Source organism: Schistocerca gregaria, unplaced genomic scaffold, assembly GCF_023897955.1.
Source record: "Schistocerca gregaria isolate iqSchGreg1 unplaced genomic scaffold, iqSchGreg1.2 ptg000180l, whole genome shotgun sequence".
Taxonomy (NCBI): domain Eukaryota; kingdom Metazoa; phylum Arthropoda; class Insecta; order Orthoptera; family Acrididae; genus Schistocerca; species Schistocerca gregaria.
Genome location: NW_026061730.1, coordinates 5,591,591 through 5,617,383, shown reverse-complemented (window position 1 = coordinate 5,617,383; position 25,793 = coordinate 5,591,591). Strand labels below are relative to the sequence as shown.

Below are 25,793 nucleotides of genomic sequence, written 5' to 3'. Positions count from 1 at the left end.
CTATCCCTCCATCCCTCTCTCTGCCCCTCCCTCTCTCTCCCCCTCCCTCTCTCACCCCCTCCCTCTCTCTCCCCCTCCCCCTCTCTGTCCCTCCCTCTCTGTCCCTCCCTCTCTGTCCCTCCCTCTCCCCCTCCCTCTCTCCCTCTCTCCCTCCCCCCAGCCAACATTTTAAAATATTTGGTAATACATTTTACACTAGTATCTTCAGAAGGCTCTGAATGTGCGGCTAAAGAAGCCCCAAGATAGGCTACAACACTTTCGTTTTGCTTCATTTGTGGCACAAATGGAAATGAGCGACTTTTGGCTGGGGAATATTCTTTGGATGGATAAGGCATATTTTACTCTGCATGGGGCTGTGAATGCACAGAGCTGTCACATATGGGGGTTTTCCTCCCAAATCTTGTGCAGGAACATCCACTGCTCCCAGCTTATGTGATAGTGTGGTGTGATTTCACAACTCCCCTTAATTTTCAGTCAGTGTTCCTAGAAGATAATGACAAGTCATGCACATCTTAGGAGTTCAGTGACATCTGAATTTTATAAGTACCTTGTTATGCAACGTTATTCCAGCATTTCATGAAAACACGTGTACCATGATTTTGATGGTATGTCATTTGTCGAGTGAACTATTGGTTTCATGTAAATTTCAGTATCATCTGCATCATGACTAGACAGTTGTTTCAAGATATGTGGCCGTGAGATCATCTGGTACAAATTCATGTGACAAGTGGATGTTGGGATATGTGAAAGATTTATTGGGGATGTATCCAGATACCCCTGATCAGTAAGCTATCATATGATGACAGTCAATTTGATTACACTGTATATGATGTAGACAACTATTAACTATGTCATGTCATGGATACATCAAGTTGCAGAGGCAGTAGACCATTTTGAATATGTAACTTCTGATCATATGCTAACAAAGATACCAGAACCACCATTATCATTGGTCTGATCGTTCTTACCTTTTTCTGCCTGATACCTCGTTCTCACTGCAAATAGCACCATCTTTTCACCTGGTGGCGGAAAGTGAAAAATTATTTTTCAGCATGCTTGTTGAGGACACGAGTTAATATACATCCTACAATGTTACACCATCCTGCAAAATATGGAACCCACACTGCAGCACCCAGAACACTCTCAGTTTAATTAAAATCAGTTAAAACGCCTCAGATCGATTTCTTGTTATGAAAACTGGGTGCTTTTCAGACAATTTTACCCTCAGTAAATTCCTAATGAAGTTGCTATGACGTCAAGCAGATACCACACTACTCCTATGATTGCCACTCAGCAGGTTTTTTTTATCGACAGCTTGTGTTTATTGTTATTACAGTGTAGTAATTTTGGTGACCTCTGTCAGTGTCTCTTACAATATGCAGTGTGCCCCATGTCTCCCTAACCATTCAAACCATTTGGATCGGACTTATTCTCCATGAGTTCTGTCCACAGCTCGTGATCTTGTAGCTAACATTGCTGCTTCTGGATTATAGAATCCTGGATTCGATTCCTGGCTGGGTTGGGAACCTTCTCTGCCTAATGAGTGGGTGTTTGCTTTGTCCTCATCATTTGATCATCATCATTCATGACAGTGACTACATTGGACTGTGCAGTTGAGTGACCCACAAACCAATCATCATCATCATCATACATGAATTCTGAGAGTAAGAGAACTGTACTTCAACGTATATTTCGGCAAATGATTTATGAAGTTGTGGATGACACTAATATTCATCAAGATTAAATGATGGAAATTGGTGATACAAATTAAGAAACTGGCTTGGTGGTGGTGGTAGTAGTGGTCGTTGTGAAAATGATAACAGAGGACATACTTATATCACCATGACTCCTTCTTTTATTGTAGGGGACACTCAAATGGAGACATGCACAATCCAAGCAATGTTTATGCTAGACAATATAAATAACATTGCTTTGCAGATTCCTGCCCTGTGACTTAGTGGTAATGCGTTGGGCAGGAATCGAGACATTGAACTAGAAATTAGGTGTACTTTTTCCCTGAAGATATTTTAGATATTCAACAGTGATGAAACAAAATCATGATAATATAAAAATGTTCAAAAGAACATACCTTCTTTGCGTGATATTAATGTTTCTGAGATAAGATTTAATAGGCCTGTTTGTATTCACAAGTCTCCAACCCTGGCATCAAGTGCACTGACAATCTTTCCTTAGTAGGTGGAACCAGATGTAATAGTTTCACGGTGATGTAAGAAACGACCCACCAGGGTAGCCGAGAGCACTAACACACTGCTTCCTGGATTCGAGTAGGCGTGCTGACCCCGAATCCATCTGGCAGATAAACGACGAAGGGCCAGTGTGCCGGCCAGCCTGGATGTGGTTTTTAGGTGGTTTTGTACACCCTGCTAGGTGAATAGCAGGCTGGTCCCCACATTTCACTTCAGTTACACAGCTTGCAGACATTTGCATTTTCCCATGGATTACACTGGATGGAAACAGTTGGGGTACATTAATTCACTAATTATGTCCTGGAATGGGGGGGGGGGGGGGCGGGCGGGGCGGGCGACGACTTTGGGAATGGCGACCCCCATCGTAATATTAGCCTGTAATGGCACTTTGCAACCAGCCTCGGCCAAAAGACTGAGTAAAGGTTGCAAAGTCCCATTGATCCCCCAACCCAACTAGTTGTTGGGTAGAGGAGTACTGGCGTAGATAAATCGAATGTAAGAAACTGTTTTTGTTCATAATGACAGCCCTTTGGTTGGAAAATTGAGAGAACAAAGGAAGGAATAAAATAGTGGTAACAGCTATCATGCCAAAATTTTGAACAAATGTGGTGTAAACCATCAGCAGTGTTACTGTCCAAGCTGTAGTATGTGTGTCGATGAAATACATGTGCACTTCCATCATCACAGCAACCATCGAAAAGAAGCGCAAAGTATATCTATTTAAAAAAGCTGATAAAAATGCTCTTAATGCCCTCTTAAGAGACAGTCTTCTCCTTCCGATCTGATCATGTAAGTGTAGAAAAGTTGTGGTATGTTTTCAAAGAGATCATAATCGACAGCAATTGAGAGATAAATACCACATAAATTAATAAGTGATGGCACTCATCCCCCATGGTACACTAGGTGGGTCAGATCGTTGTTGCAGAAGCAACGAAAAAAACCATGCCAAATTTAGAAGAGCGCAAAATCCTCAAGATTGGCAGAGTTTTACAGAAGTTCGAAATATGGCGCGTACTTCAATGCGAGATGCTTTCGATAATTTTCACAACGAAGTTCTGTCTCGAAATCTGACAGAAAACCAAGAGATTCTGCTCATACATAAGGCACAACAGTGGAAACGCGCAATACCTTCACTGTGCGATAACAACGGTGAAGTCACTGAAGATAGTGCCACTAAAACAGATTTATTAAACACGGTTCTCCGAAAGTTCTTCACCAAAGAAGACGAAACCAATATTCCTGAATTCCAATCAAGAACAACTGCCAAGATGAAAAACATAGAAGTAGATATCCTCGGAGTAACAAAGCTGCTCAGAGTATGCTGGTAAAATAGCTCCATATTTAGCAATAATATACGACAACTCGCTCACTGAAAGATCCATGCCTAAAGACTGGAAAATTGCTCAAGTCACACAAATACCCCGAAAGGGAAGTAGGAGTAATTCGCTAAATTACAGGCGTATATCACTAACGTCGATTTGCAGTAGGGTTTTGGAACATATACTGTATTCAAACATTATGAAGTACCTCGAAGAAAACAATTTATTGACACAGTCAGCATGGTTTCAGAAAATACCGTTCTTGTGAGACACAACTGACTCTTTATACTCTGAAGTAATAAGGGTTATCCACAAGGAATGTCAAATTGATCCCATATTTTTAGATTTACAGAAGGCTTTCGACACTGTTCCTCACAGGCGTCTTCTAACCAAACTGTGTGCCTACGGAGTATCGCCTCAGTTGTGTGACTGGATTCGTGATTTCATGTCATAAAGGTCACAGTTCATACTAATTGACGGAAAGTCATTGAGTAAAACAAGTAATATCCGGCGTTCCTCGCTATTGTTTCTGATCTATATTAACAACATAGGAGACAATCTGGGTAGCTGTCTGAAATTGTTTGCAGATGATTGTGTCATTTACTGTCTTGTAAAGTCATCAAATGATGAAAACGACTTACAAAATGATATAATAAGATATCTGTATGGTGCAAAAAGTGGCAACTGACCCTGAATAACGGAAAGTATGAAGTTATTCACATGAGTCCTAAAAGAAGTGTGCTAAATTACGATTACACGATAAGCCACACAAAACTGAAGGCTGTAAATTCAACTAAATACTTGGGGATTACAATTAACCTAAATTCGAACGATCACATAGATAATATTGTGGGTAGAGAAAAAGGGAGAGAAGGAAACATACTAGGTGAATATGGATAAGGGCTAAGAAATGAAAGAGGAAGCCGTCTGGTAGAATTTTGCACAAATCATAACTCAATCATAGCTAACACTTAGTTAAAGAATCATAAAAAGGTTGTACACATGAAAGAATCCTGGAGATACTAGAAGGGATCAGACAGATTATATAATGGTAAGACAGAGACTTATGAACCAGGTTTTAAATTGTAAGACATTTCCAGGAGCAGATGTGGACTCTGAGCACAATCTATTGGTTATGAACTGTATATTAAAACTGAAGAAACTGCAATGGGAATTTAAGGAGATGGGACCTGGATAAACAGACTAAATCAGTGGTCATACTGAGTTTCAGGGAGAGGATAAGGGAACAATTGTCACGAATGGGGGAAAGAAATAAAGTAGAAGAAGAATAGGTAGCTTTGAGGAATGAAATAGTGAAGGCAGCTGAAGATCAAGTAGTAGGTAAAAAGACGAGGGCTAGTAGAAGACCTTGGGTAACAGAAGAAATATTGAGTTTAATTGATGAAAGGAGAAAATATTATAATGCAGTAAATGAAGCAGGCAAAAAGGAATACAAACGTCTCAAAAATGAGATTGACAGGAAGTGCAAAATGGCTAATCAGGGACAAATGTAAGGCTGTAAAGGGTTATCTAATGAGGGGTAAGATAGATACTGCCTGCAGGAAAATTGGAGAGACCTTAGGAGAAAGGACAGCCACTTGCATGAATATCAAGAGCTCAGATGGAAACCCAGTCGTAAGCTAAGAAGGGAAAGCAGAAAGGCGGAAGGAGTATACAGAGTGTTACAAAAACGTACAGCCAAACTTTCAGGAAACATTCCTCACACACAAAGAAAGAAAATGTGTTATGTGGACATATGTCCGGAAACGCTTACTTTCCATCTTAGAGCTCATTTTATTACTTATCTTCAAATCACATTAATCATGGAATGGAAACACACAGCAACAGAACGTACCAGCTTGACTTCAAACACTTTGTTACACGATATCTTACCCCTCATGAGAATGGTGTATTGTATCACAGCCGTCCACAATATGAGCATGAAGAGTCTCAACATTTGGTACTGGGGTAGCATAGAGAAGAGCTTTCAAATGTCCCCATAAATGAAAGTCAAGAGGCTTGAGGTCAAGAGAGCGTGGAAGCCATGGAATAGGTCTGCCTCTACCAATCCATCGCTCACCAAATTTGTTGTTCAGAAGTGTACAAACACTTCAACTGAAATGTGCAAGAGCTCCATCGTACATGAACCACACATTGTGTCATGCTTGTAAAGGCACATGTTATAGCAGCTCAGATAGAGTATAACGTGCGCCATTGAGCGTATGTGGAAGAACATGGGACCCAATCAAGACATCACCAACAATGCCTGCCCAAATGTTCACAGAAAATCTGTGTTGATCAAGTGATTGCACAATTGCGTGCGGATTCTCGTCAGCCCGCACATGTTGATTGTACAAATTTACAATTTGATCACGTTGAAATGAAGCCTCATCCGTAAAGAGAACATTTGCACTGAAATGAGGATTGACACATTGTTGGATGAACCATTCGCAGAAGTGTACCCATGGAGGCCAATCAGATGCTGATAGTGCCTGCACATGCCATACATGGTATGGAAACAACTGGTTCTACCGTAGCGCTCTCCATTCTGTGACGTGGTCAACGTTACCTTGTACAGCAGCAATGTCTCTGACGCTGACATTAGGGTTATCGTCAACCGCACAAAGAATTGCCTCATCCATTCTCCTCGTCGTTCTAGGTCTTCCCCAGTCACGAGTCATTGGCTGGAATGTTCTGTGCTCCCTAAGACGCCGATCCATTGCTTTGAACGTCTTCCCATCAGGACACCTTCATTCTGGAAATCTGTCTCGATACAAACGTACCACGCCACGGCCCCATGCTAATCCATACATCAAATGGGTATCTGCGAACTCCACATTTGTAAACATTGCACTGGGTGCAAAACCACATTCGTGATGAACACTAACCTGCTAATGCTACGTACTGGTGTACTTGATGCTAGTACTGTAAAGCAATGAGTCACATGTCAACACAAGCACCGAACATTACCTTCCTTCAATTGGGCCAACTGGCGTGAACCGAGGAAGTCCAGTATATACTGACGAAACTAAAATGAGCTCTAACCTGGAAGTTAAGCGTTTCCGGACACATGTCCACATAACACCTTTCCTTTATTTGTGTGAGAGGAATGTTTCCTGAAAGTATGGCCGTACCTTTTGGTAACACCTTGTATAGAGGGTCTATACAAGGGCGATGTGCTTGAGGGCAGTGTTATGGAAATGGTAGAGGATTTAGATGAAGATGAAATGGGAGATACGATACTGCATAAAGAGTTAGACAGAGCACTGAAAGACCTCAGTTGAAACAAGGCGTCATTAGAACTACTGATGGCCTTGGAAGAGCCATTCCTGACAAAACTCTACCATCTGCCAAGCAAGATGTATGAAACAGGCGAAATACCTTCAGACTTCAACAAGAATATAATAATTCCAAGCCCAAAGAAAGCAAGTGTTGACAGATGTGAAAATTACCGAACAATCAGTTTAATAAGTCACAGCTGCAAAATACTAATGAGAGTTCTTTATAGATGAATGGAAAAAACTGGTACAGGTCGGCCTCTGAGAAGATCAGTTTCGATTCCGTGGAAATATTAGGACACGTGAGGAATACTGACTCTGCGACTTATCTTAGAAGAAAGATTAAGAAAAGGCAAACCTATGTTCCTAGCATTTGTAGACTTAGAGAAAGTTTTTGACAATGTTGACTGGAATACTCTCTTTCAAATTCTAAAGGTGGCAGGGGTAGAATACAGGGAGTTGAAGGCTATTTACATTTTGTGCAGATATCAGATGGCAATTAAGAGTAGAGGGGCATGAAAGGTAAGCAGTGGTTGGGAAGGGAGTGAGACAGTGTTGTAGCCTCTCCCCGATGTTATTTAATGTGTATATTGAGCGAGCAATGAAGGAAACAAAAGGAAAATTCAGAGTAGTTGTTAAAAACCATGAAGAAGAAATAAAAACTTTGAGACTTCCTGGCAGATTAAAACTGTGTGCCCGACGGTCGGGCACACAGTTTTAATCTGCCAGGAAGTCTCATATCAGCGTACACTCCGCTTCAGAGTGAAAATCTCATTCTAAAAACTTTGAGGTTCGCCGATGGTATCGTAATTCTGTCGGAGACAGTAAAAGACTGGGAAGAGCAGCTGAAACGAATGGACAGTATCTTGAAAGGGGGATGTAAGATGAACATCAACAGAAGCAAAACTAGGATAATGGAATGTAGTGGGGTGATGCTGAGGGAATTTTATTAGCTGATGAGTCGCTTAAAGTAGTAGGTGAGTTTTGCTATTTGGGGGGAAAAATAACTGACGATGCACGAAGTAGATAAGATATAAAATGTAGACTGGCAATGGCAAGGAAAGCGTTTCTGAAGAAGAGAAATGTATGAACATCGAGTATAGATTTAAGTGTCAGGAAGTCGTTTCTGAAAGTATTTGTATGGAGTGTAGCCATGTATGGAAGTGAAATGTGGACGATAAGTAGTTTGGACAAGAAGAGAATAGAAGCTTTCGAAATGTGGTGCTACAGAAGAATGCTGAAGATAAGATGGGTAGATCACACAACTAATGAGGAGGTATTGACTAGAATTGGGGAGAAGAAGAGTTGTGGCACAACTTGACAAGAAGAAGGACCGGTTGGTAGGACATGTTCTGAGGCATCAAGGGATCACAAATTTAACATTGGAGGGCTGCGTGGAGGGTAAAAATCATAGAGGGAGACCAAGAGATGAATACACTAGCAGATCCAGAAGGATGTAGGTTGCAGTAGGTACTGGGAGATGAAGAAGCTTACACAGGATAGAGTGGCATGGAGAGCTGCATCAAACCAGTCTCAGGACTGATAACAACAACAACAACAGAGCAAACCAAAGACTGCAATTCATTGCCAGAACACTTAGAAGGTGCAACAGGTCTACTAAAGAGACTGCTTACACCACACTTGTCCAGCCTTTTCTGGAGTATTGCTGTGTGGTGTGGGATCTGCGTCAGGTGGGACTGGCAGATGACACTGAAAAAGTACAAAAAACGGCAGCTCGTTTTGTATTATCGCGAAATAGGGAACATAGTGTCAGAGACATGGTATGTGAATTGGAGTGGCAATCATGAAAGCAAAGGCGTTTTTCGTTGCGACAGGATCTTCTCATGAAATTTCAATCACCAATTTTCTCCTCCGATTGGGAAAACATTTTGTTGGCACCCACTTAAATCGGGAGAAATGATCATCACGATAAAATAAGAGAAATCAGGGCTCTCACAGAAAAATTTAAGTTCTCGTTTTTCCTGCGCACTGTTCGACAATGGAATGGTAGAGAGAGTGCTCCAAGGCACTTTATTGTGAATAGCAGAGTAATCGTCTAGATGTAGATCAATAGTTTATCCATGTACCTGCCACACGAAATGCTGTGCGGTAAAGATTAGGGATATGAACCAAGCACCCAGTATCTACACAATGCTTACATGGTGATCTCTAAAACAATTGATAAATAAAAACCTCAAAATTTATTTATTGCTAAAGCTTTCCAGAAATTCTGTTTCTTATTCTGGGTGGTTTATGGTTGACTGGCATATTGTAAAATTTTGACTGGCATACTGTAAAATTTTAATTGTAAGTTTTATTTCTAGTACTTTGACAAACAGAAAAGTATTTGTTTGAAATCTTATTTGCATATTTTTCTGATGTGTTTTATCATTATTAGTGTTCAGTTATTTCACTTACATGAGTATGAAAATACAAGTTGTAAATTATTGAGTTATAAAAGTTACAATATTTAGTGATTCAGTTGTCAACTTCTAGAATCTGACACACCATGATACCAGTTACATTTTAAAAAATCTTGTGATCTAATTAATTGTTCAAAAACACTCGAAATTTACCAGACACCATGCCAAACAAAACTATATACTCAACACAATGCAAAAAAGTTAAAAGTACAGTCAGAACAAAAGAAAACTCTGGAGCCTGCACACCTTCAGTAGTTTGTAATCTTTAATATCCACCTATGTACATACTGGGGACCTGAAAAGCATTACAGTTCTTTTCTGTGGGAAAGGGTTTAACTGCAGGTATAATAATGAAACCCAGATACTACACGTGTAGCTCATGCATCAGCTGTTATCACTGCCACTCAGTATGTAGTGTTACCCGTCAGCATTTAATTGGTGATGATGTGACCATTTATGTGTGTGTCCTTCAGTCAATGGTGTTCTGCAATGCCAGGAGACCAGATGTTGGGAAGATGTAAAAATTTTCAACAAGGCTCACAGCAAGTGTACTGGAAAATTTGCAACCATTTCCATCTGTTCAGACAATAATTCCATTTGTGGAAGGCTTCATGTAAGTTGCAGTGCTAAAAACAGTTTTAGATTAATACCATCTGCAATTCATCATCAGTATGCAAATTTATTCCCTTGATTGATGTCTCATTGATTCTTGTTTATGAACAGTCATTGTTCAGCTGATCAACATCCATTGTAGATAACGAATGAAAATATTGATGCTTGCAGTAGTAATTGATTTATTTGGAATCAAACAAAAAAATTGTTTACCAGGTGAAATAAATTTACCATTTCTAGAGGTGAAAGTGTTGGCCAAACAAGGAGAATGCACTTACAGAGCTAACATAATAGAAGAGGAACATGTAGAAATTATTTCTCTTAAATAAATCTGAAATACCTTGAACTTAAAAATTTGGAATTAAAACATGTATCTGATTAATTTTTTGATACATTTGATAAAGTGTTGAAGACTATTGACTTGTAGCACTGTATTTTATAACGATTGTAACACATGAAAATGAAGTATTTTAGTTCTAATCTAAAAATTTCAGATCAAATCAGCAGTGACTGAGAATAATCATTATTGAATTTCCTCTGGTTATTTTCGTTTTAAACCACTTTCACCTCATCAGTTGTTTACTTCTGGTGGAATATTATAATTTTAAATCAGTAACATCTACATCTACAGTTACGAATATGTCAATTCTTATGCACTTTTATGAATTTTGGCCTATAGTAGTGGATTTCTGGTCACTCAAATATTGTTTCTTGTTTGTATATCTCAATATTTAACGTTATCCTCCTCACTCTTCAGATTTACTCAGACTACTGGTGGGAGTTGCAGCATATCATGTGAAGAAACTTGTCACCATAGACTGGTCCAGGATGAGTTTGTGATAGACATGAAGTCAACACATGGGTTCAGTACCAATACAGAAGATATGACTATTGATAAGGAATGCTCAGTTGCCACCCAGTATGAATGTAGTACGAGGGAAAAGGAATTAGATGTATATAGCTGTAATTTCTGCCAACAGAACTTTTCTTCAAAATACACACTCATAATGCATGTGTTCATGCACATTGATGGAATGCAACCACCTTCCTATGTTTGTAAGTGGTGTGGTGAGGTATTTCACAGTAATGTTGGCTTGAAAAAGCATATGAGAATGAGTGAGAATTGTCAAGTTTTAACTGCTGACACTCATGAAAAATATGAACATAGTGATGAGCATCAAACCACTACCTCGTTGGATAGCGAGGCAGAAGTTTCTGTCACAGAACACAATGAGCAGTCTTCATGTAAGGGAACTTGGAAAGATTCAAAAATGCCCTCTAATGACATATGTAACACACATATGACAAATGATAGAGAGAAAGCAAGTAATTATGGAACTTTGTCTATAGCTGTTAATGTCAGTGCCCAGGCTGATCTACTTACTGCAAACAGAACCGACAGATGTGGTATTTGTGGCAAATTGTTTGCTAGGTCAGGTGATCTCGAGAGACATGTTTCTATCCATACTGGGAAAAGACTTCACAAATGTGATATTTGTGAGAAGTGGTTTGCCCAGTCACGTTATCTAAAGGCTCACACATTAATTCACACTGGAAAGAAACCTCACAAATGTGAGATTTGTGGGAAATCTTTTACTATATTAGGCAATCTTAACAAACATTTATTAATTCACACTGGAAAGAAACCTCACAAATGTGAGATTTGTGGGAAATCTTTTACTATGTTAGGTGATCTCAAGAAACACGTATTAATTCACATTGGAAATAAACCTCACGAATGTGAGATGTGTGGGAAATCTTTTGCTAGGGAAGACCAGCTGAGAAGACATATTTTAATTCACACTGGAAAGAAACCACACAAATGTGAGATTTGTGGGAAATCTTTTACTATATTAGGCAATCTTAACAAACATTTATTAGTTCACACTGGAAAGAAACCGCACAAATGTGAGATTTGTGGGAAATCTTTTACTATAATAGGCAATCTTAACAAACACGTATTAATTCACGCTGCAATGAAACCTCACAAATGTGAGATGTGTGGGAAAGCTTTTGCGTTTTCAAGCTATCTGAAGGCACATACACTAATTCACACTGGAAAGAAACCTAACAAATGTGAGATATGTGGTAAATCTTTTACTATGTTGGGTAATCTCAAGAAACATGCGTTAATTCACACTGGAAATAAACCTCACAAATGTGAGATTTGTGGGAAATCTTTTGCTAGGGCAGACCATCGCAAGACACACATATTATTTCACACTGGAAATAAACCTCACAAATGTGAGATTTGTGGTAACTCTTTTAGTGTATTAGGCAATCTTAACAAACATTTATTAACTCACACTGGAAAGAAACCTCACAATTGTGAGATTTGTGGGAAATCTTTTGCTGCATCAGGCTATCTCAAGAATCATGTTGTAATTCACACTGGAAACAAACCGCACAAATGTGAGATTTGTGGGAAATCTTTCCCTATGTCAAGCCATCTCAAGAAACACGTATTAATTCACACTGGAAAGAAACCTTACATGTGCGATATTTGTGGGAAATCTTTTACTATGTTAGGTGATCTCAAGAAACATGTATTGATTCATACTGGAAATAAACCTCACAAATGTGACATTTGTGGGAAATCTTTTACTGTATTAGGCAATCTTAATAAACATGTATTCATTCACACTGGAGAGAAACCTCACAAATGTGAGATTTGTGGGAAATCTTTTACTATGTTAAGTGATCTCAAGAAACATTTATTAATTCACACTGGAAATAAACCTCACATATGTGAGATTTGTGGGAAATCTTTTGCTAGGGCAGATCATCGCAAGACACACATATTATTTCATACTGGAAATAAACCTCACAAATGTGAGATTTGTGGGAAATCTTTTACTATATTAGGCAATCTTAACAAACATTTATTGTATCACACTGGAAAGAAACCTCACAAATGTGAGATTTGTGGGAAATCCTTTACTATGTTAGGTGATCTCAAGAAACACGTATTAATTCACACTGGAAAGAAACCTCACAAATGTGAGATCTGTGGGGAGTCTTTTGCTACATCAGGTTATCTCAAGACACATGCATTTGTACACACTGGAAGTGGACCTCACAAGTGTGGTATCTGTGACAAAAGTTTTACTTACTTGGATACTCTCAAGACACATGCATTACTTCACATCAGAAAGAAAATGTAAGTATGTGTTAGATTACGCAAATAGGTTTTCGTGGTTGGTGCCCCCAAGGCCTATTAAATAATGTATGTACCAGGGGACAATAAATTGTACTTTCTGTGAAATAACTTTAAAATCTGGTAGAATTGTGGAAAAATTTGTAATGATGTGTAGTATAGATTGCTAACAGATAATGTGACAAAAATTCATACCTGTAGCTTTAGATGTCAAGAAATGGTATTACCAAATAAGAAACATGAATCAAATGTGTTTTTGTCATTAGCACTGCTGCTTTTTCCTATTGATCTTGCGACAAGAAGATTGTGACTTGTGATAAATCCTTACATTTGTCAGTAATCATGAGTATCTTGCAATATTCAGTATAAGGCCAAGGAAATGTGATGACTTGCTGCTTAATATTCCAAACAAAGTCATCATGTAGTACTTGTAGCTCTGTATTTTAGAAACAGTGACAGTAAAAATATATTCATGGCACTTGCTTCATTGAGGCTAGTAAACACAATACTGGAGAAACATGATTATAACAATTATTTTACTCGGATATGTTTTCTCAAGAGACTTAGTGTGTCACTAATAGTGTGTACATTTATGTTCTGCTGGTACTAATCGTGCATTAGTAAACATAACAACAAATTTAAGAACCTGCTTAATAGCATGTTTGGCCACCTTTGGAATACAGTACTTTGACAATTCTACATGATATGGGCTTGACACATCATTTACATGTTTCTGGGTGTATGTTGTACCAGTGCTATTCCACACGTTCAGATTAGCTAAATGGTGTGGTCAAGACATCAGTGTTAGTTAGCATACTACTCAGACCATGCACATGTGACATGGACAATTATCCTGCTGAAAGATGCGTCCACTATGGGAGAGCACACCAGGAATGAAGGAATCCGTGCAGTTGCAATAAATGTCACGTAGTCTGCAACTGTCATAATGCCTTCTGTTGCTAACAGGTGTCCCACACGAGCCAAAGTGGCTGCCCCCAGAGCATAATGGGCCCTCTATTTGGTGCCATTCATTTAGATGATAGCATATCTGGATGTGCAACTGACCTGGTGTAACAGGAAATGTCACCCATCCTGACAGCCACACAGAACTATCCCATGACTAGCCACAGCTCTGAAGTGAAACATATTTCATAATGTGTTCCCCACTCGGTCTATCAATCCACCACACACACTTCACTCCCCCTCCATAGCAGCAGGCTAATTATTTCAAAATTACAAAAGTAGTAGTTTGATGTTTGAAAATGCTCCTTTGGACCGGTGGCTCTTCTTAAAGGATGCAACGTTATAATGGGGGGAACAAATAATTTCCAAAATGCAGTAAAAAAGTGGACAGGAATAGAAAACTAAAAGTATTTAAGAAGTGACAAAAAATAGTACAATAATTTAGAGTTTGAACTGGCCAATTTTTGCTATTGTAGAAATAATTTTGGCTATTGTAGAAACATACGGAGCCAACTGAAATGATGCACTGATAAGTGGTGTGGTGGTGCCAAGGCAACAGGTGTGCTGACCATGTACTGAGCCAGCAGGGACAGCATGAGGGCTGCCAAGATACATCAGTTGGGCAGTGCCTAAGCTGGTGCAATGGTGAAGCCAGTGGGCAGTGATGGAGTATTGTGCCTCAGAATGACAGTATTGGGGCCAGCAAATGTTGTTTCCAGTTGTGAAGGTCTAGCCTCGCAGATCATGAAAGCCTGTAATAGTGCATCAGATGGGTGCATCATCGAAGGCTGGCTGGTCATTTCCATACAAAAGGAGGTCTAGCTCAATAATATTAATAAGATTTATTAGTTTTCCTATAATCTCTGCAGTTTGCAGTATAAAAGTTAAAATTACAAAGTTATTGAAAGATACATTACAAACTGATTATATATCCATAATAAACTAACCCCATTAAGACAACTGTAACACTCTCATTGTTTTATTAAATCTTATTTCATGTACTTAGGTTGACAGCCCTGTAGCCAGGCAAATGTGAGTGTATGAAGCTCTCACTAAGTTAAGCAATTAATATTGAAATAAGATCTAATTTAGTTAATATTACATTGTAGACTAGTGCATTTACTTCTTATCTAATCTATGTATTGAAGGTTTTGCTTTTCTAAACGAAATTACATCGAAAAAGGAAATATTTTGTAAAGGCCAGCAGTTGCATTTTTGTTTACATATTTTGGTGTAAATTTAGTATGAGTGTAGATATTTGTTTTTGACTAGACTTAGCTCTTCAAAGTTAAATTAATTCGTGTCTCTCATCCAGAATTTGTGTGGTTGATTAAAAGTTTCTGAGCCAAGTTTATAAGTTTGTGTACATTAGTGTTTAGTTACATATTAGGACAGGTTAAAACATATTGTGCTGTTGAAGTTATTTTCTACTTTTGTGTGACACAAAAGCAGAAAATAACTTCAACAGCACAATATGTTTTAACCTGTCCTTGTATGTAATTAAACACTAATGTAATGTGAAACCATGTGTGACAAGTGTGCTGGTTGCCGTAGAAATTTGAAAGAGGGAGTGTTCTGTATAGACTAGGTTTTGGTTTCATTGGGGAAAGAGTAGCGGAGAGGAAACAAGGATAGATAATGACGCTCTTCCATGGCAGTGTAGGTTACATAGAAAGGATAGAAAAATCGTGAAACTGGCGGCAAAGATGTGTGCCCTTAAGGCTGAATTAGAAATCGCGAATTTGGAATTCTGTAAGCTAAGGGAGGAAAAGGACTCTGTGCGCTGGTAAAAGGTAGCAATCAAAGGGCGAAAAAGGGAAACAGTTGATGAAACTTATAAAATTCAGTGTGGTTTGCTATCTGAAGTACTGGAGGAACGGCCTCATCCAGATTTAGTTGAATGTAGGTTGAAGCAGAATATTAGCTTAAAGAAAAAAGACAGGTCGGGATCAAACCAGAATAGGAAAAGAAAAAGTCTGTTTATAGGTAGCAGTCATGGGAGGGTATTTGGGCCAACAGCTACAGGAGAAATTAGGGACAGAGTACCAGGTCACAAGTTTTGTGAACCAAGTGCTAGCCTTAGCCACATGACAGAAAACTTATGTCAGCTATGCAAGGACTTTGAGAAGGAAAATCAGGTAATTGTAGGTCGGGGAGCAGTAAGCAGCCTGGCTATGAATCCAGGGTATAGTATTAGGAGTGACCTGGATAAAATAGGAGCAGAAACTGGGCACACGAATGTTGGGTTTTTGGAGGTATTTCAATGATATGATCAGCCCTGGGTATCGCATGTTAACACTGAACTGAACAGGATGCTCCATACACCGGCAAAGTCTCACATGAGTGTTGGTCTATTTGATGCTATTGGTAGGTGGGGCTACACTGCACATGTCGTGCACCTTATTAAGAAGGGGGAAGATAAATTAGCTTCTCTATTAACATATACTGTAAGGGGGGCCACAGTCACACAATGGGTGATCCCTGTGGTTATTGCGACCAAGGCAGACAGGTTTTTTTTAGGTTAAAGTCAATTTCCAGACAGACAACAACCAAGGAAAATAGGAAGAAAAGAAACTTCATGCACAGCAAATAAGGATAAAGCTAAGGATGATATCAACTTCACCAAAATATCAGAGGAATTTTAAAAAAAGTAGGTGAGCTGATAATGTATTTAGATGATCTCGAAAATAATACTGAGATTCATATACTTTGTCTGTCTGAGCACCATGTAACTGTGGGGATGGAAAATGTCTGTATAAATGGATATCATTTAGGATCTTACACTTGTAGATCTAGTATGGATAAAGGAGTAGTTGCCATTTTCATAAAACAAGGGTATGAATACAGAACTGTTGAAGTGAGGAAATTTTATGTTGATCAGCACTTTGAGGTTTGTGCATGTTAACTTCAGCTAGATAATGTTGATATTAGCAACAGTGTACAGGTTTCCACTAGGAGATTGGGACTTATTCATAAAAAAGTTTGACTCCATATTATGCTGTCTGTCAGACAAAAAGAAGAAGTTATTAATCTGGGGTCATTTCAGTGTTAACTTTTCTAAGCAATTCTGATAGGAAAAGTGAACTAGAAGTGTTGTTAACAACATATGACTTAGAATCAGTAATCAGTATCCCTACACGTATAGCTCAAGACAGTAGTACTCTAATAGATAATGTATTTGGACAGCAAGAGGATGTAGAACAAACACGTGCTTTCCCTGTGGTAAATGGATTATCTGACCATGATGCACAACTGATTAACTTACAAAACATAACAGGGTGTACACTTCAGAAACCGTTAAGTAAAAGTGTGAGGGTGCTCAACCGGTATCTATAGATCACTTCAGAGAAAGTTTAGTAAATGTAAACTGGGAAGATATATATAATGATCCAAATGCTAATTATAAATGCAGCATATTTCCTAATAAATTTATATCCGTTTTTGAACATTGTTTTCCAAAGAAAATTACTAAATGTAACACCACAATATTTTTAAAGAAACCTTGGATTATTGTAGGTATTAATGTATCTTCAGAAACAAAAAGAAATCTGTATGAGACAGCAAGAAGTAGTTTTACACTACAAAAATTATTGTAACACACTGAGAATAGTTGTAAGGAAATAAAGAAATATATATGTTAGAGAACAAATTAATAACTTCAGCAATAAAATCAAATCAATATGGAATGTTGTTAGAAGGGAGACAGGAAAACTAACCAGTGGGATAGGTAGTATTACTGATAAAGAGAATGAGACCACCTTAACCAACATTACACAGGTAGCCAATGTATTTAACAATCACTTCTTAAGCATAGGAGAAAAAATTGGTGAGAATAATTCAAAAGGAAAAGCCAGGCGGCACATGGGAGAGTCTGTTTTCAAAAATTTTTGTCAGGTTAGGTTTCATCTAACAAACTCTTGTGAAATAAGGAAAATTATAAATCATTAAAAATAAATGTTCTTTAAGAGTAGACGACATCAAAACAATTTGGAGCAATTACAGCTGATATTTTGAGTCACATATGTAATGCATCACTGACTCAGGGAATGTTTCCAGACAGGTTAAAATCTATCCATTGTCAGGCCTCTCTACAAAAGGGGGAAACCACAGATGCTGATAATTACAGGCCAGTATCCTAGCTTACAGCATTTTCAAAAATGTTTGAGAAAGTAATGTACTCCAGAGTGGCTAGCTATCTCAACAGTAATGGGATACTTAATAAATCACAGTTCGGATTTCAGAAATGCTGTTCCACTGAGACAGCAATATGCAATTTAACTGTCTACATAATAGAGTGTTTAAGTAGTAAAATGTCACCAGTAGCAATATTCTGTGACGTCTCCAAAGCATTTGTTTGTGTGAACAATGACATTATGTTAGAGAAATTACAATTCTATAGTATAAATGGAAAAGCATATGAGTGGTCTGAGTCATATCTACAGAACAGGAAGCAAAAAGTCTCCTTGTATGCTTCTAGTGGTTGGAAGGAGTTTGCCACTTCATCTAACTGGAATGAAATTACATGAGGTGTTCCACAAGGTTTGATCATATGTCTCCCCCTGTTCTTGATATATGTGAATGACCTCCCTTCTTATGTGAAACAAGATGTTGAACTGACACTGTTTGCTGGCGATACAAGCATAATTATTAATCCAGTAAAGGAAAGTCCAATAGAAAATGATACAAATAAGGTCTTTTGAAAAGTTTTTAATTGGTATTCTGTGAATGGGTTTCCTCTGAACTTCGAAAATACACAGTACATCCAATTTTCTGCTGTGAAAAGTTTAATTTCTTCAATAAACATAACACATCAAAAGAAGTCTGTAGCCAGTGTAGAGCATACTAAGTTTTTGGGTGTACATATAGATGATAATCTTAATTGGAAAATTCGTGTTTTGGATCTCCTAAAGCGACTAGATTCAGCAACTTTTGCAATCAGAATAATTGCCAATTTTGAGGATGTAGAAATTAGTAAGCTAACATACTTTGCATACTTCCACTCTCTGATGTCATACAGAATAATATTCTAGGGCAACTCAACACTTAGGCAAAAGGTATTCATTGGTCAAAAGAAAGTAGTTAAAATAATGTGTGGGGTTCATAGTCGCACATCTTGTAGGCATCTGTTTAAAAGGTTAGGAATTCGTACAACTGCTTCACAGTACATTTACTCAACAACATGGACCAGTTTAAAATCAACAGTTACATTCATGATTACAATACCAGAAAAAAGAAAGACCTATGATATCCTTTACTTAACCTATTTTTGGCACAGAAAGGGGTAAAATATGCTGCTATAAAACTTTTTGATAAATTACCAGATGAAATAAAATGTCTGACAGACAGCAGTAATAGTTTCAAAAACGAATGGAAATCATAACTCCTTGACAACTCCTTCTATACCATAGATGAATTCTTGAATATGAGTAAATATATCTGGAGATATAATATATGCATTTTGTGCCATTTGAGGGAATGGGGTAGATAATAGAAATATTTAGGTAATGTAAACACTATAATGTAAACAAAAAAAAAGCAACTTGTTTCCTGTGCGCATTTCTTGCGCATTTGACACGTTCCACATAATAATGGTTTTCCCGTGCTATTGATCAATGGAACACGTAACTAACTCAATAACTAACTAACTTAATTGATATTGGTTATTAAATCCTATATCATTGGTTTGCTCCTTAACTAAGTGGAATTTAATGCTCGCCCACGTTGCAAAATACGAAAAATAACAAAATTATACAATGGAAACAATATAATACATATTAGCATCCCATTTCCTAATGCTTGGTCATAAACGAGATTCGTGACTGAATTGCGTCAGGATCCAAAATCCACTTAAGTATAAAATTACCCAACAGCTGCTGCTCGTGCACCACTGGTTTGGTGATCTGAATAGTTCACAGTATCCTGTATTACATATGATCCATATAACCATTCTGAGGACAACTACAGTGACTGGAAGATACATGACACTGGGGCAACCACTCTATGTAGGAATTCCAGCTAACTCCACTCAGTGATGTGTGCAATGCCGTGGTCAATGGTAACTTGCAATTTTCCCAAGCTATTCTTCATCAATGGTTTGCAGAAGGTGAGTCTTCGATTTTTTTGATAGTGTAGGCAGGCTGTCGGTTGGGTGCCAGCACAAAAGGTGTTTCAGGAAAATTAGAAGAAAAATTTCAATGCTATTCTGTGTGTACGTTAAATGAGCTAATAACCTAATGATGGGTGTGATACATCAAAATAAGAACATTGAATAAAAGTCTACCGTTAGAGAAACTCGAGAAGTCTGGAGTGTAAATGCATGGTCAGAGCAGAGAACTGCTACTATAGTTGACTGTGCTACCAAATACAGTAATCTGTTCCCAGTGGGCATTAATAAAGATTTAAGCATTGCAACAACAATGTGATAGCAAGCGAATTCTGTAGTTTCGCCTAAAAGCAATGCAATTTCACAATGCACTAATGTAGAGTAATAAGGTATGAGGCTTGTAATAATTAGTGTGAATGCACAGTTGAAACTCGAACTACATGACAGTGTGATGGACAACCCTTGGAAACAATCAGTATGCCCGTTTGCCAAACATTGCGTTCATAGGCAACCACACAGGCGACAGAGAAAGAGAAGGTGATAACACTCAAATTTGTGACTGGTGCAAGTTATGGGCAGGGATATCTGCACATTTAAAACATCTGTAGATCATGACAGTTGTACAATAGCAGCAGTGCAATAATACAGCAAGGTTGATTCCTAGATGGAGTAGATCATTTGCATGTGCAATGATACATGAAATGAATTATTAGTTATGGTTTGCTGGAAGGTTTCAGCTGGCACTAAGTTAGGGCTGAGGCTCTGTTGCAGTCTTGACTGAATGGTAGTGTGCACAGTGTTAACATGCAAGTGTTGCGTGGGTGCTATACAACAAGATCTGTAAGGCTTTGGTCCCTTCCAAAGTAGCAGTCAGTTTGCACAGTTTCCTGTGTGCAGTCATTAAGTAACGCTGGATCGCGTTTTTAAGTTCTTAGTATTTCAGTATTAGCACAGCGGCTATATTATGGATTTATCAGTTAGTAACCAAAAGTTGTCTTCAATGTGATTGAGCTGCACATGCCAGGATACTAGGATTTCATGGTACTGCGTAACAAAGCGATCATCATCAGTCTGATCAAGGGTACCAAACTTGTTTTCAGCACAGCTGCACTTCTATTAAACCAAACTTGCATAGCAATGCGGAGTGGTACTGTGACTGTTTGTTCACAGGATGAACAGTGTTTGTAATGCAGTGAAGGAGAATTAAATCTGTGAAAAGACAGAGATGGTAGTACACATTGTCTGGTCTTTTCTGCTTGCATGCTGCAAGAGATAGCACTCGTGTACAGGCAATAGCAACAGGGTACCAAGGTTCGACGGTTTCGCAATCAAGATGATGGATCGGCAGTATTTATAGAGTGTTAACAGGTGCTAGTTGTCTTGATACTTTGCAAAAGTTTAAAAGATCATTGTTCTTTTCAAAAAATACTGATGAAGTATGTTGAGCAGGGCTGAATTTTGAGGGGACTGAATTCACAGCCAGTTGTTTTTGGCATGCTTTTAGAAAGAACAGAAGACTTTATAGCCTGGCATATTGCAGAATGAGGTCAACAGTTGGCTAATGTGTGTGATTTACTGTAGTGTGCTAATTCTATACCTTGTTGAGGAAATAAATATGAGTTTCTATCACCACTTTTCTGAAAACTAATGAGAATGAAACCACATTTTCGAAGCGTCCATAATGTAAACTGGCGTGAATATGGAAATGTTAGATTTAGGACAAGGATGTCAAAATGGGAGCCAGTAGACATACCCAGTAGTGATAACTTCCTTGGTGAGCTATGAGAAAGAATAGAGGGCTTAGCTGTTAGGAAAATGGCCAAACCAGCTTCAGTTATCTGTAACGAAATTACAATTGAGAGTATTGGTTACATTTATAATTGTAATGCATTAAAATATAATGGGTGGTGCTATGAGAGTGGGAGGTGAACTAGGAAGGGAATCATGATTAACTGTCCAGACTCATGATGGCTAGGACTGTAGTCTCGTGACTGTTGAGGGATCTAATTAGTTCATGCCAGTCCTAATTAAATTAGGTGATAAAAACAGATCGCAGAACATGACAATATGAACTGGAAAACAGAAATACATTAACAGGAAAAGAGGTGACATCATGCACTACAGTTTCTGCAACTTAATCATAAAGGGAAGCGAAAGGAATGGCAGGAGCTCGTTTCTAGATGAATCAGACGTTTTTCGTCATCTCATCACACTATGATCGAGCGGTTCTAGGCTCTTTGGTATGGAACCGCGTGACTGCTATGGTCGCAGGTTCGAATCTTGCCTCGGGCATGGCTGTGTGTGATGTCCTTAGGTTAGTTAGGTTTAAGTAGTTCTAAGTTCTAGGGGACTGATGACCACAGCAGTTCTAAGGGACTGATGACCTCAGATGCTCCCATAGTACTCAGAGCCATTTGAAACATTTTGAATGGCATGCCTGTTTTTAGAGTAACTGTCACAGTGACAAGAGCAGTTACTCCATCACTGTGTAATTACAACAACCAATGCATTTACCCTTGTTTGCAGAACCGTATGTAATTCTTATTTGTCCATATGACAGTGAAGATGCTACTGTTGTTTGAAAATTGTTTGTCTCTTAACTTCATATAGAATGGGGCATAATTACACATTACCTTTCACAAACCATGGCTGTGAAACTACATTTGACACCTTCTGTGTATTTAGTACCTTTCAGGTATCATTGTTTGGTAATGAAGTTAAGTCATTTGTGATACATAAGTAGTATATAATTCAACTTATCTATGCTTTCGTTCTCCTGACCTACCTTTGACATCCTATATTTTTGTCACGCTGGATTTATGGTCTCGACATGTAGCAGTGTCTTCTGACAAACATAACTGTGATGTTCAGGATTTCACGTCTGAAGTCTATTGTAAATTAGGTGGAGAATGGAGGAAAGTATAGGTTTTAAAGGCGTAATACATTTCCTATAACGGCATATGGCAAAATTCGTAACCATAAATCTCTTGTTTCACCAGATCAATCCACATGAGGTACTATACATTCTACCACAAATTACGAAGGCCAGGACTTATTTTTGTTGTGTTATCCTTCACATACAAAGAATATAGATCATCTGACGTGCAAAAGTCCTGCCAAACAGTAACTTATGCTGCTCTGTATGCATGTGTTGACCTTACTGCTAGTAATATCTTGCAGTGTGAGTTATTCTTTGTTTACAAAACGCTAACACAACTTCGAGATAATACCGTCTTATACATTATAACTTCCCACTAGTGTATACTATGAAAGTCTTGGGTAATTTCATAGCTGTGGTTTGCAGATTTTAGGCGAGTGTAAGTACATGATCTCTGTAGGGTACTCATTGCATGAATTAGTCTTTGGTGTGAACTCAAAGCACTTGATATAGAGGTCGCCTGATTGTTGCAGATTTGGTTCTTAACTGTTATATAAATGAACGCACTTATCTCTTGTCTCTTCATGTATGAAATTAAGAAGTTTACTTGCCTATTGTGGACAATATAACTGTGAATTCTAAAGTAAATTTTGATAGTGAAGTGGAAATAGCATGACATCTGATAATAAGTGAAAATTTGTTGTATGTGTTATTCGCACGAAACTCGGCAAAAGAAAAAATATGTATTGCTGTAAAGAAACCATTCGATCAATATCAGCTACTGGAAAGAGACTTCGTTGCTTAACGTCTCCAATTATCTATTTCGCTTCAATGCTACTTATGAGTTGGTTAAGTAAAACATCGTTCTACCTCAAAACTGTAATTCTCATCTTATAACAATGTAGTACTGAGAAAACCTCGTTTTCAATAGTGTAAATGCGTTCGTAAAAAGTCATTTTCTCATTATGTAAAGTCTCTAGTGCACATAATGTAACACTAACAGTTATTTCATGTATCACCACAGTACAGTTCTCACATACAGGAAGGTTTATAGCTTTACTGAGTAATATAGAAATCTCCTGATGATGTTGAATTGTAGCCCCTCACATTCTCTTTTACTGGTACTTGATTATTATAAAACAACTGATCTCTCTAAACTCGTGTCCACTGTATAAGCAATTACTTCTGGTCACTCTTTAATCGTTTACATTGTCACTTCTCTCGTTACTTTGCTGTTAATATACAGTAACTTATAATACAGCAAAGGCACGCTCTTACTTTAGAAAGCAATTTTGGCAGCATCTTGCATTAAAAAAACTGCAAAAGAAAGATGGCCAACTAGCCTCAACTAGAGACTGGTTTTATAGTCTAGCACAATTCGTTTGCACTAGCCAGTCAAAATGACTGACTGAATGACAGAATTATTACTCAAAACAGCATCAATAAAATAAATTTCTTCCTATACTGAAATCACTCCTACACAGAATAAAATACCACATAAAACTCGTTCGAACAAACGATACCTCAGTCCCATGATCGCAAGGCATAAGGGTGCTTATTTCTCAAGGCATACAGAGGATGAGCTGACAGCAACTTGTCCTTTTTTCCTGAATTTCTGCATGATAGTACCTGTGCCTTGTCATAAATAATTTTGAACTGAAGTAAGTGACACTACAGAGGGTGGCGGAGCTTGACCATGGTAAAGCTGTAACCAGCCAGAATATACTACCACTGTATGGTCAGAAAATGAATATCTGCATAAACAGAAGTCACTCGTGTGATGGAATAAGGCATTTCGTATTGAGACATGAATTTCTTAGTCTTCTCTTTCTTAATCATGAGGGTTACAAATCAAAAGTAGGTCTCCAAGTTGACACTGAGAAAGCACAGTCCCTTACTTCGTTCATCTTGTTTCTGGGTAGCTTATATTTATTTTGCTTTATCTGCTTCCAGATAGCCTTTAGGTGACAACTTCTGCCAGATCCGCGGCAGATGGGTGTTTATCATGTTCAAATGGGGAGCTCATAGGCCATCCATATACTTCCTCATAGGATGTATACCTAGTTGATTCATGTATATGACTATTTTATGCAGAAGTTACATAGGCAACATACCTGTCTCAGTCATTGAGTGGTTTATGTTGTAAGACAAAATCCGAACTGCTGTTTGATGAACACATTGAAGGTGGCTATTCGCTTTTGGATGATAAGGAGTGTTTCTCTATTTTTGGGTTCATAGTAATTTGTACACTTGTAGAAACAGGGTGTACATTACATTAGTCCTCTGTTCAGTCAAAATATCATCATGGCCTCCAAATGATAAAAAATAAGTATTTACAAAGGCACTCATTACTATTCCTATAGTCATACCTGGAACTTGTACTAGACTTAGATATCTAGATCAGTGGTAGATAGGATACATTAATAATTCTGTGTGGTCTGTGGGAACGATCTGACACTGTCTAAGGCAACATTCTGAAATGGGTTTATAGCGTCTATAAGTGTTTGCAAGGCAATTTAAGTCCATTGTGGGACTGAACTCTGACCACAAGGCACGTAGTTTGGTATATACTTATGAACAAAAGTCTGTCTACCTTCTCATCAATACTGTGTGTCTATTCTGGCATTCATGGCTTTTTGTCCATTATGACATGCCTGCAAACTGTCATGATACTGAGCTATTATACATGATTGCAACTCTTTCTGCAATTGTGACTCTGTTGCTCAAGGGCATTTATGTGGCATACAATATAATCAACTTTGACAAAATTTTGAAGAGAATTGTACCAGTTACATTGTACATCTCTCAATTCTTCTATTAAAACATTGTCAGTATGGATCATTTTGACCTTAT

The 25,793-nt window shown here is 38.1% G+C and overlaps 1 protein-coding gene across 21 annotated transcripts in view; it reads left to right on the top strand.

The window, feature by feature from the left end:
* LOC126302904 (zinc finger protein 493-like) overlaps positions 1 to 25,793 on the top strand; it is a 129,618-nt gene that overhangs the window by 85,709 nt on the left and 18,116 nt on the right. For 14 of the 21 annotated variants that reach the window (XM_049991769.1, XM_049991770.1, XM_049991767.1 and 11 more), the window contains one exon: positions 10,597 to 13,765. The exons of 2 other annotated variants lie outside the window; for them this stretch is intronic. In XM_049991769.1, the coding sequence (XP_049847726.1) occupies positions 10,597 to 13,003 (2,407 nt within the window). In that variant the 3' untranslated portion in view covers positions 13,004 to 13,765. Of the gene's footprint in view, positions 1 to 9,700; positions 10,321 to 10,596; positions 13,787 to 25,793 lie in introns of those variants that run through there. 5 more of the 21 variants (XM_049991776.1, XM_049991778.1, XM_049991775.1 and 2 more) reach the window with 5 other exon arrangements.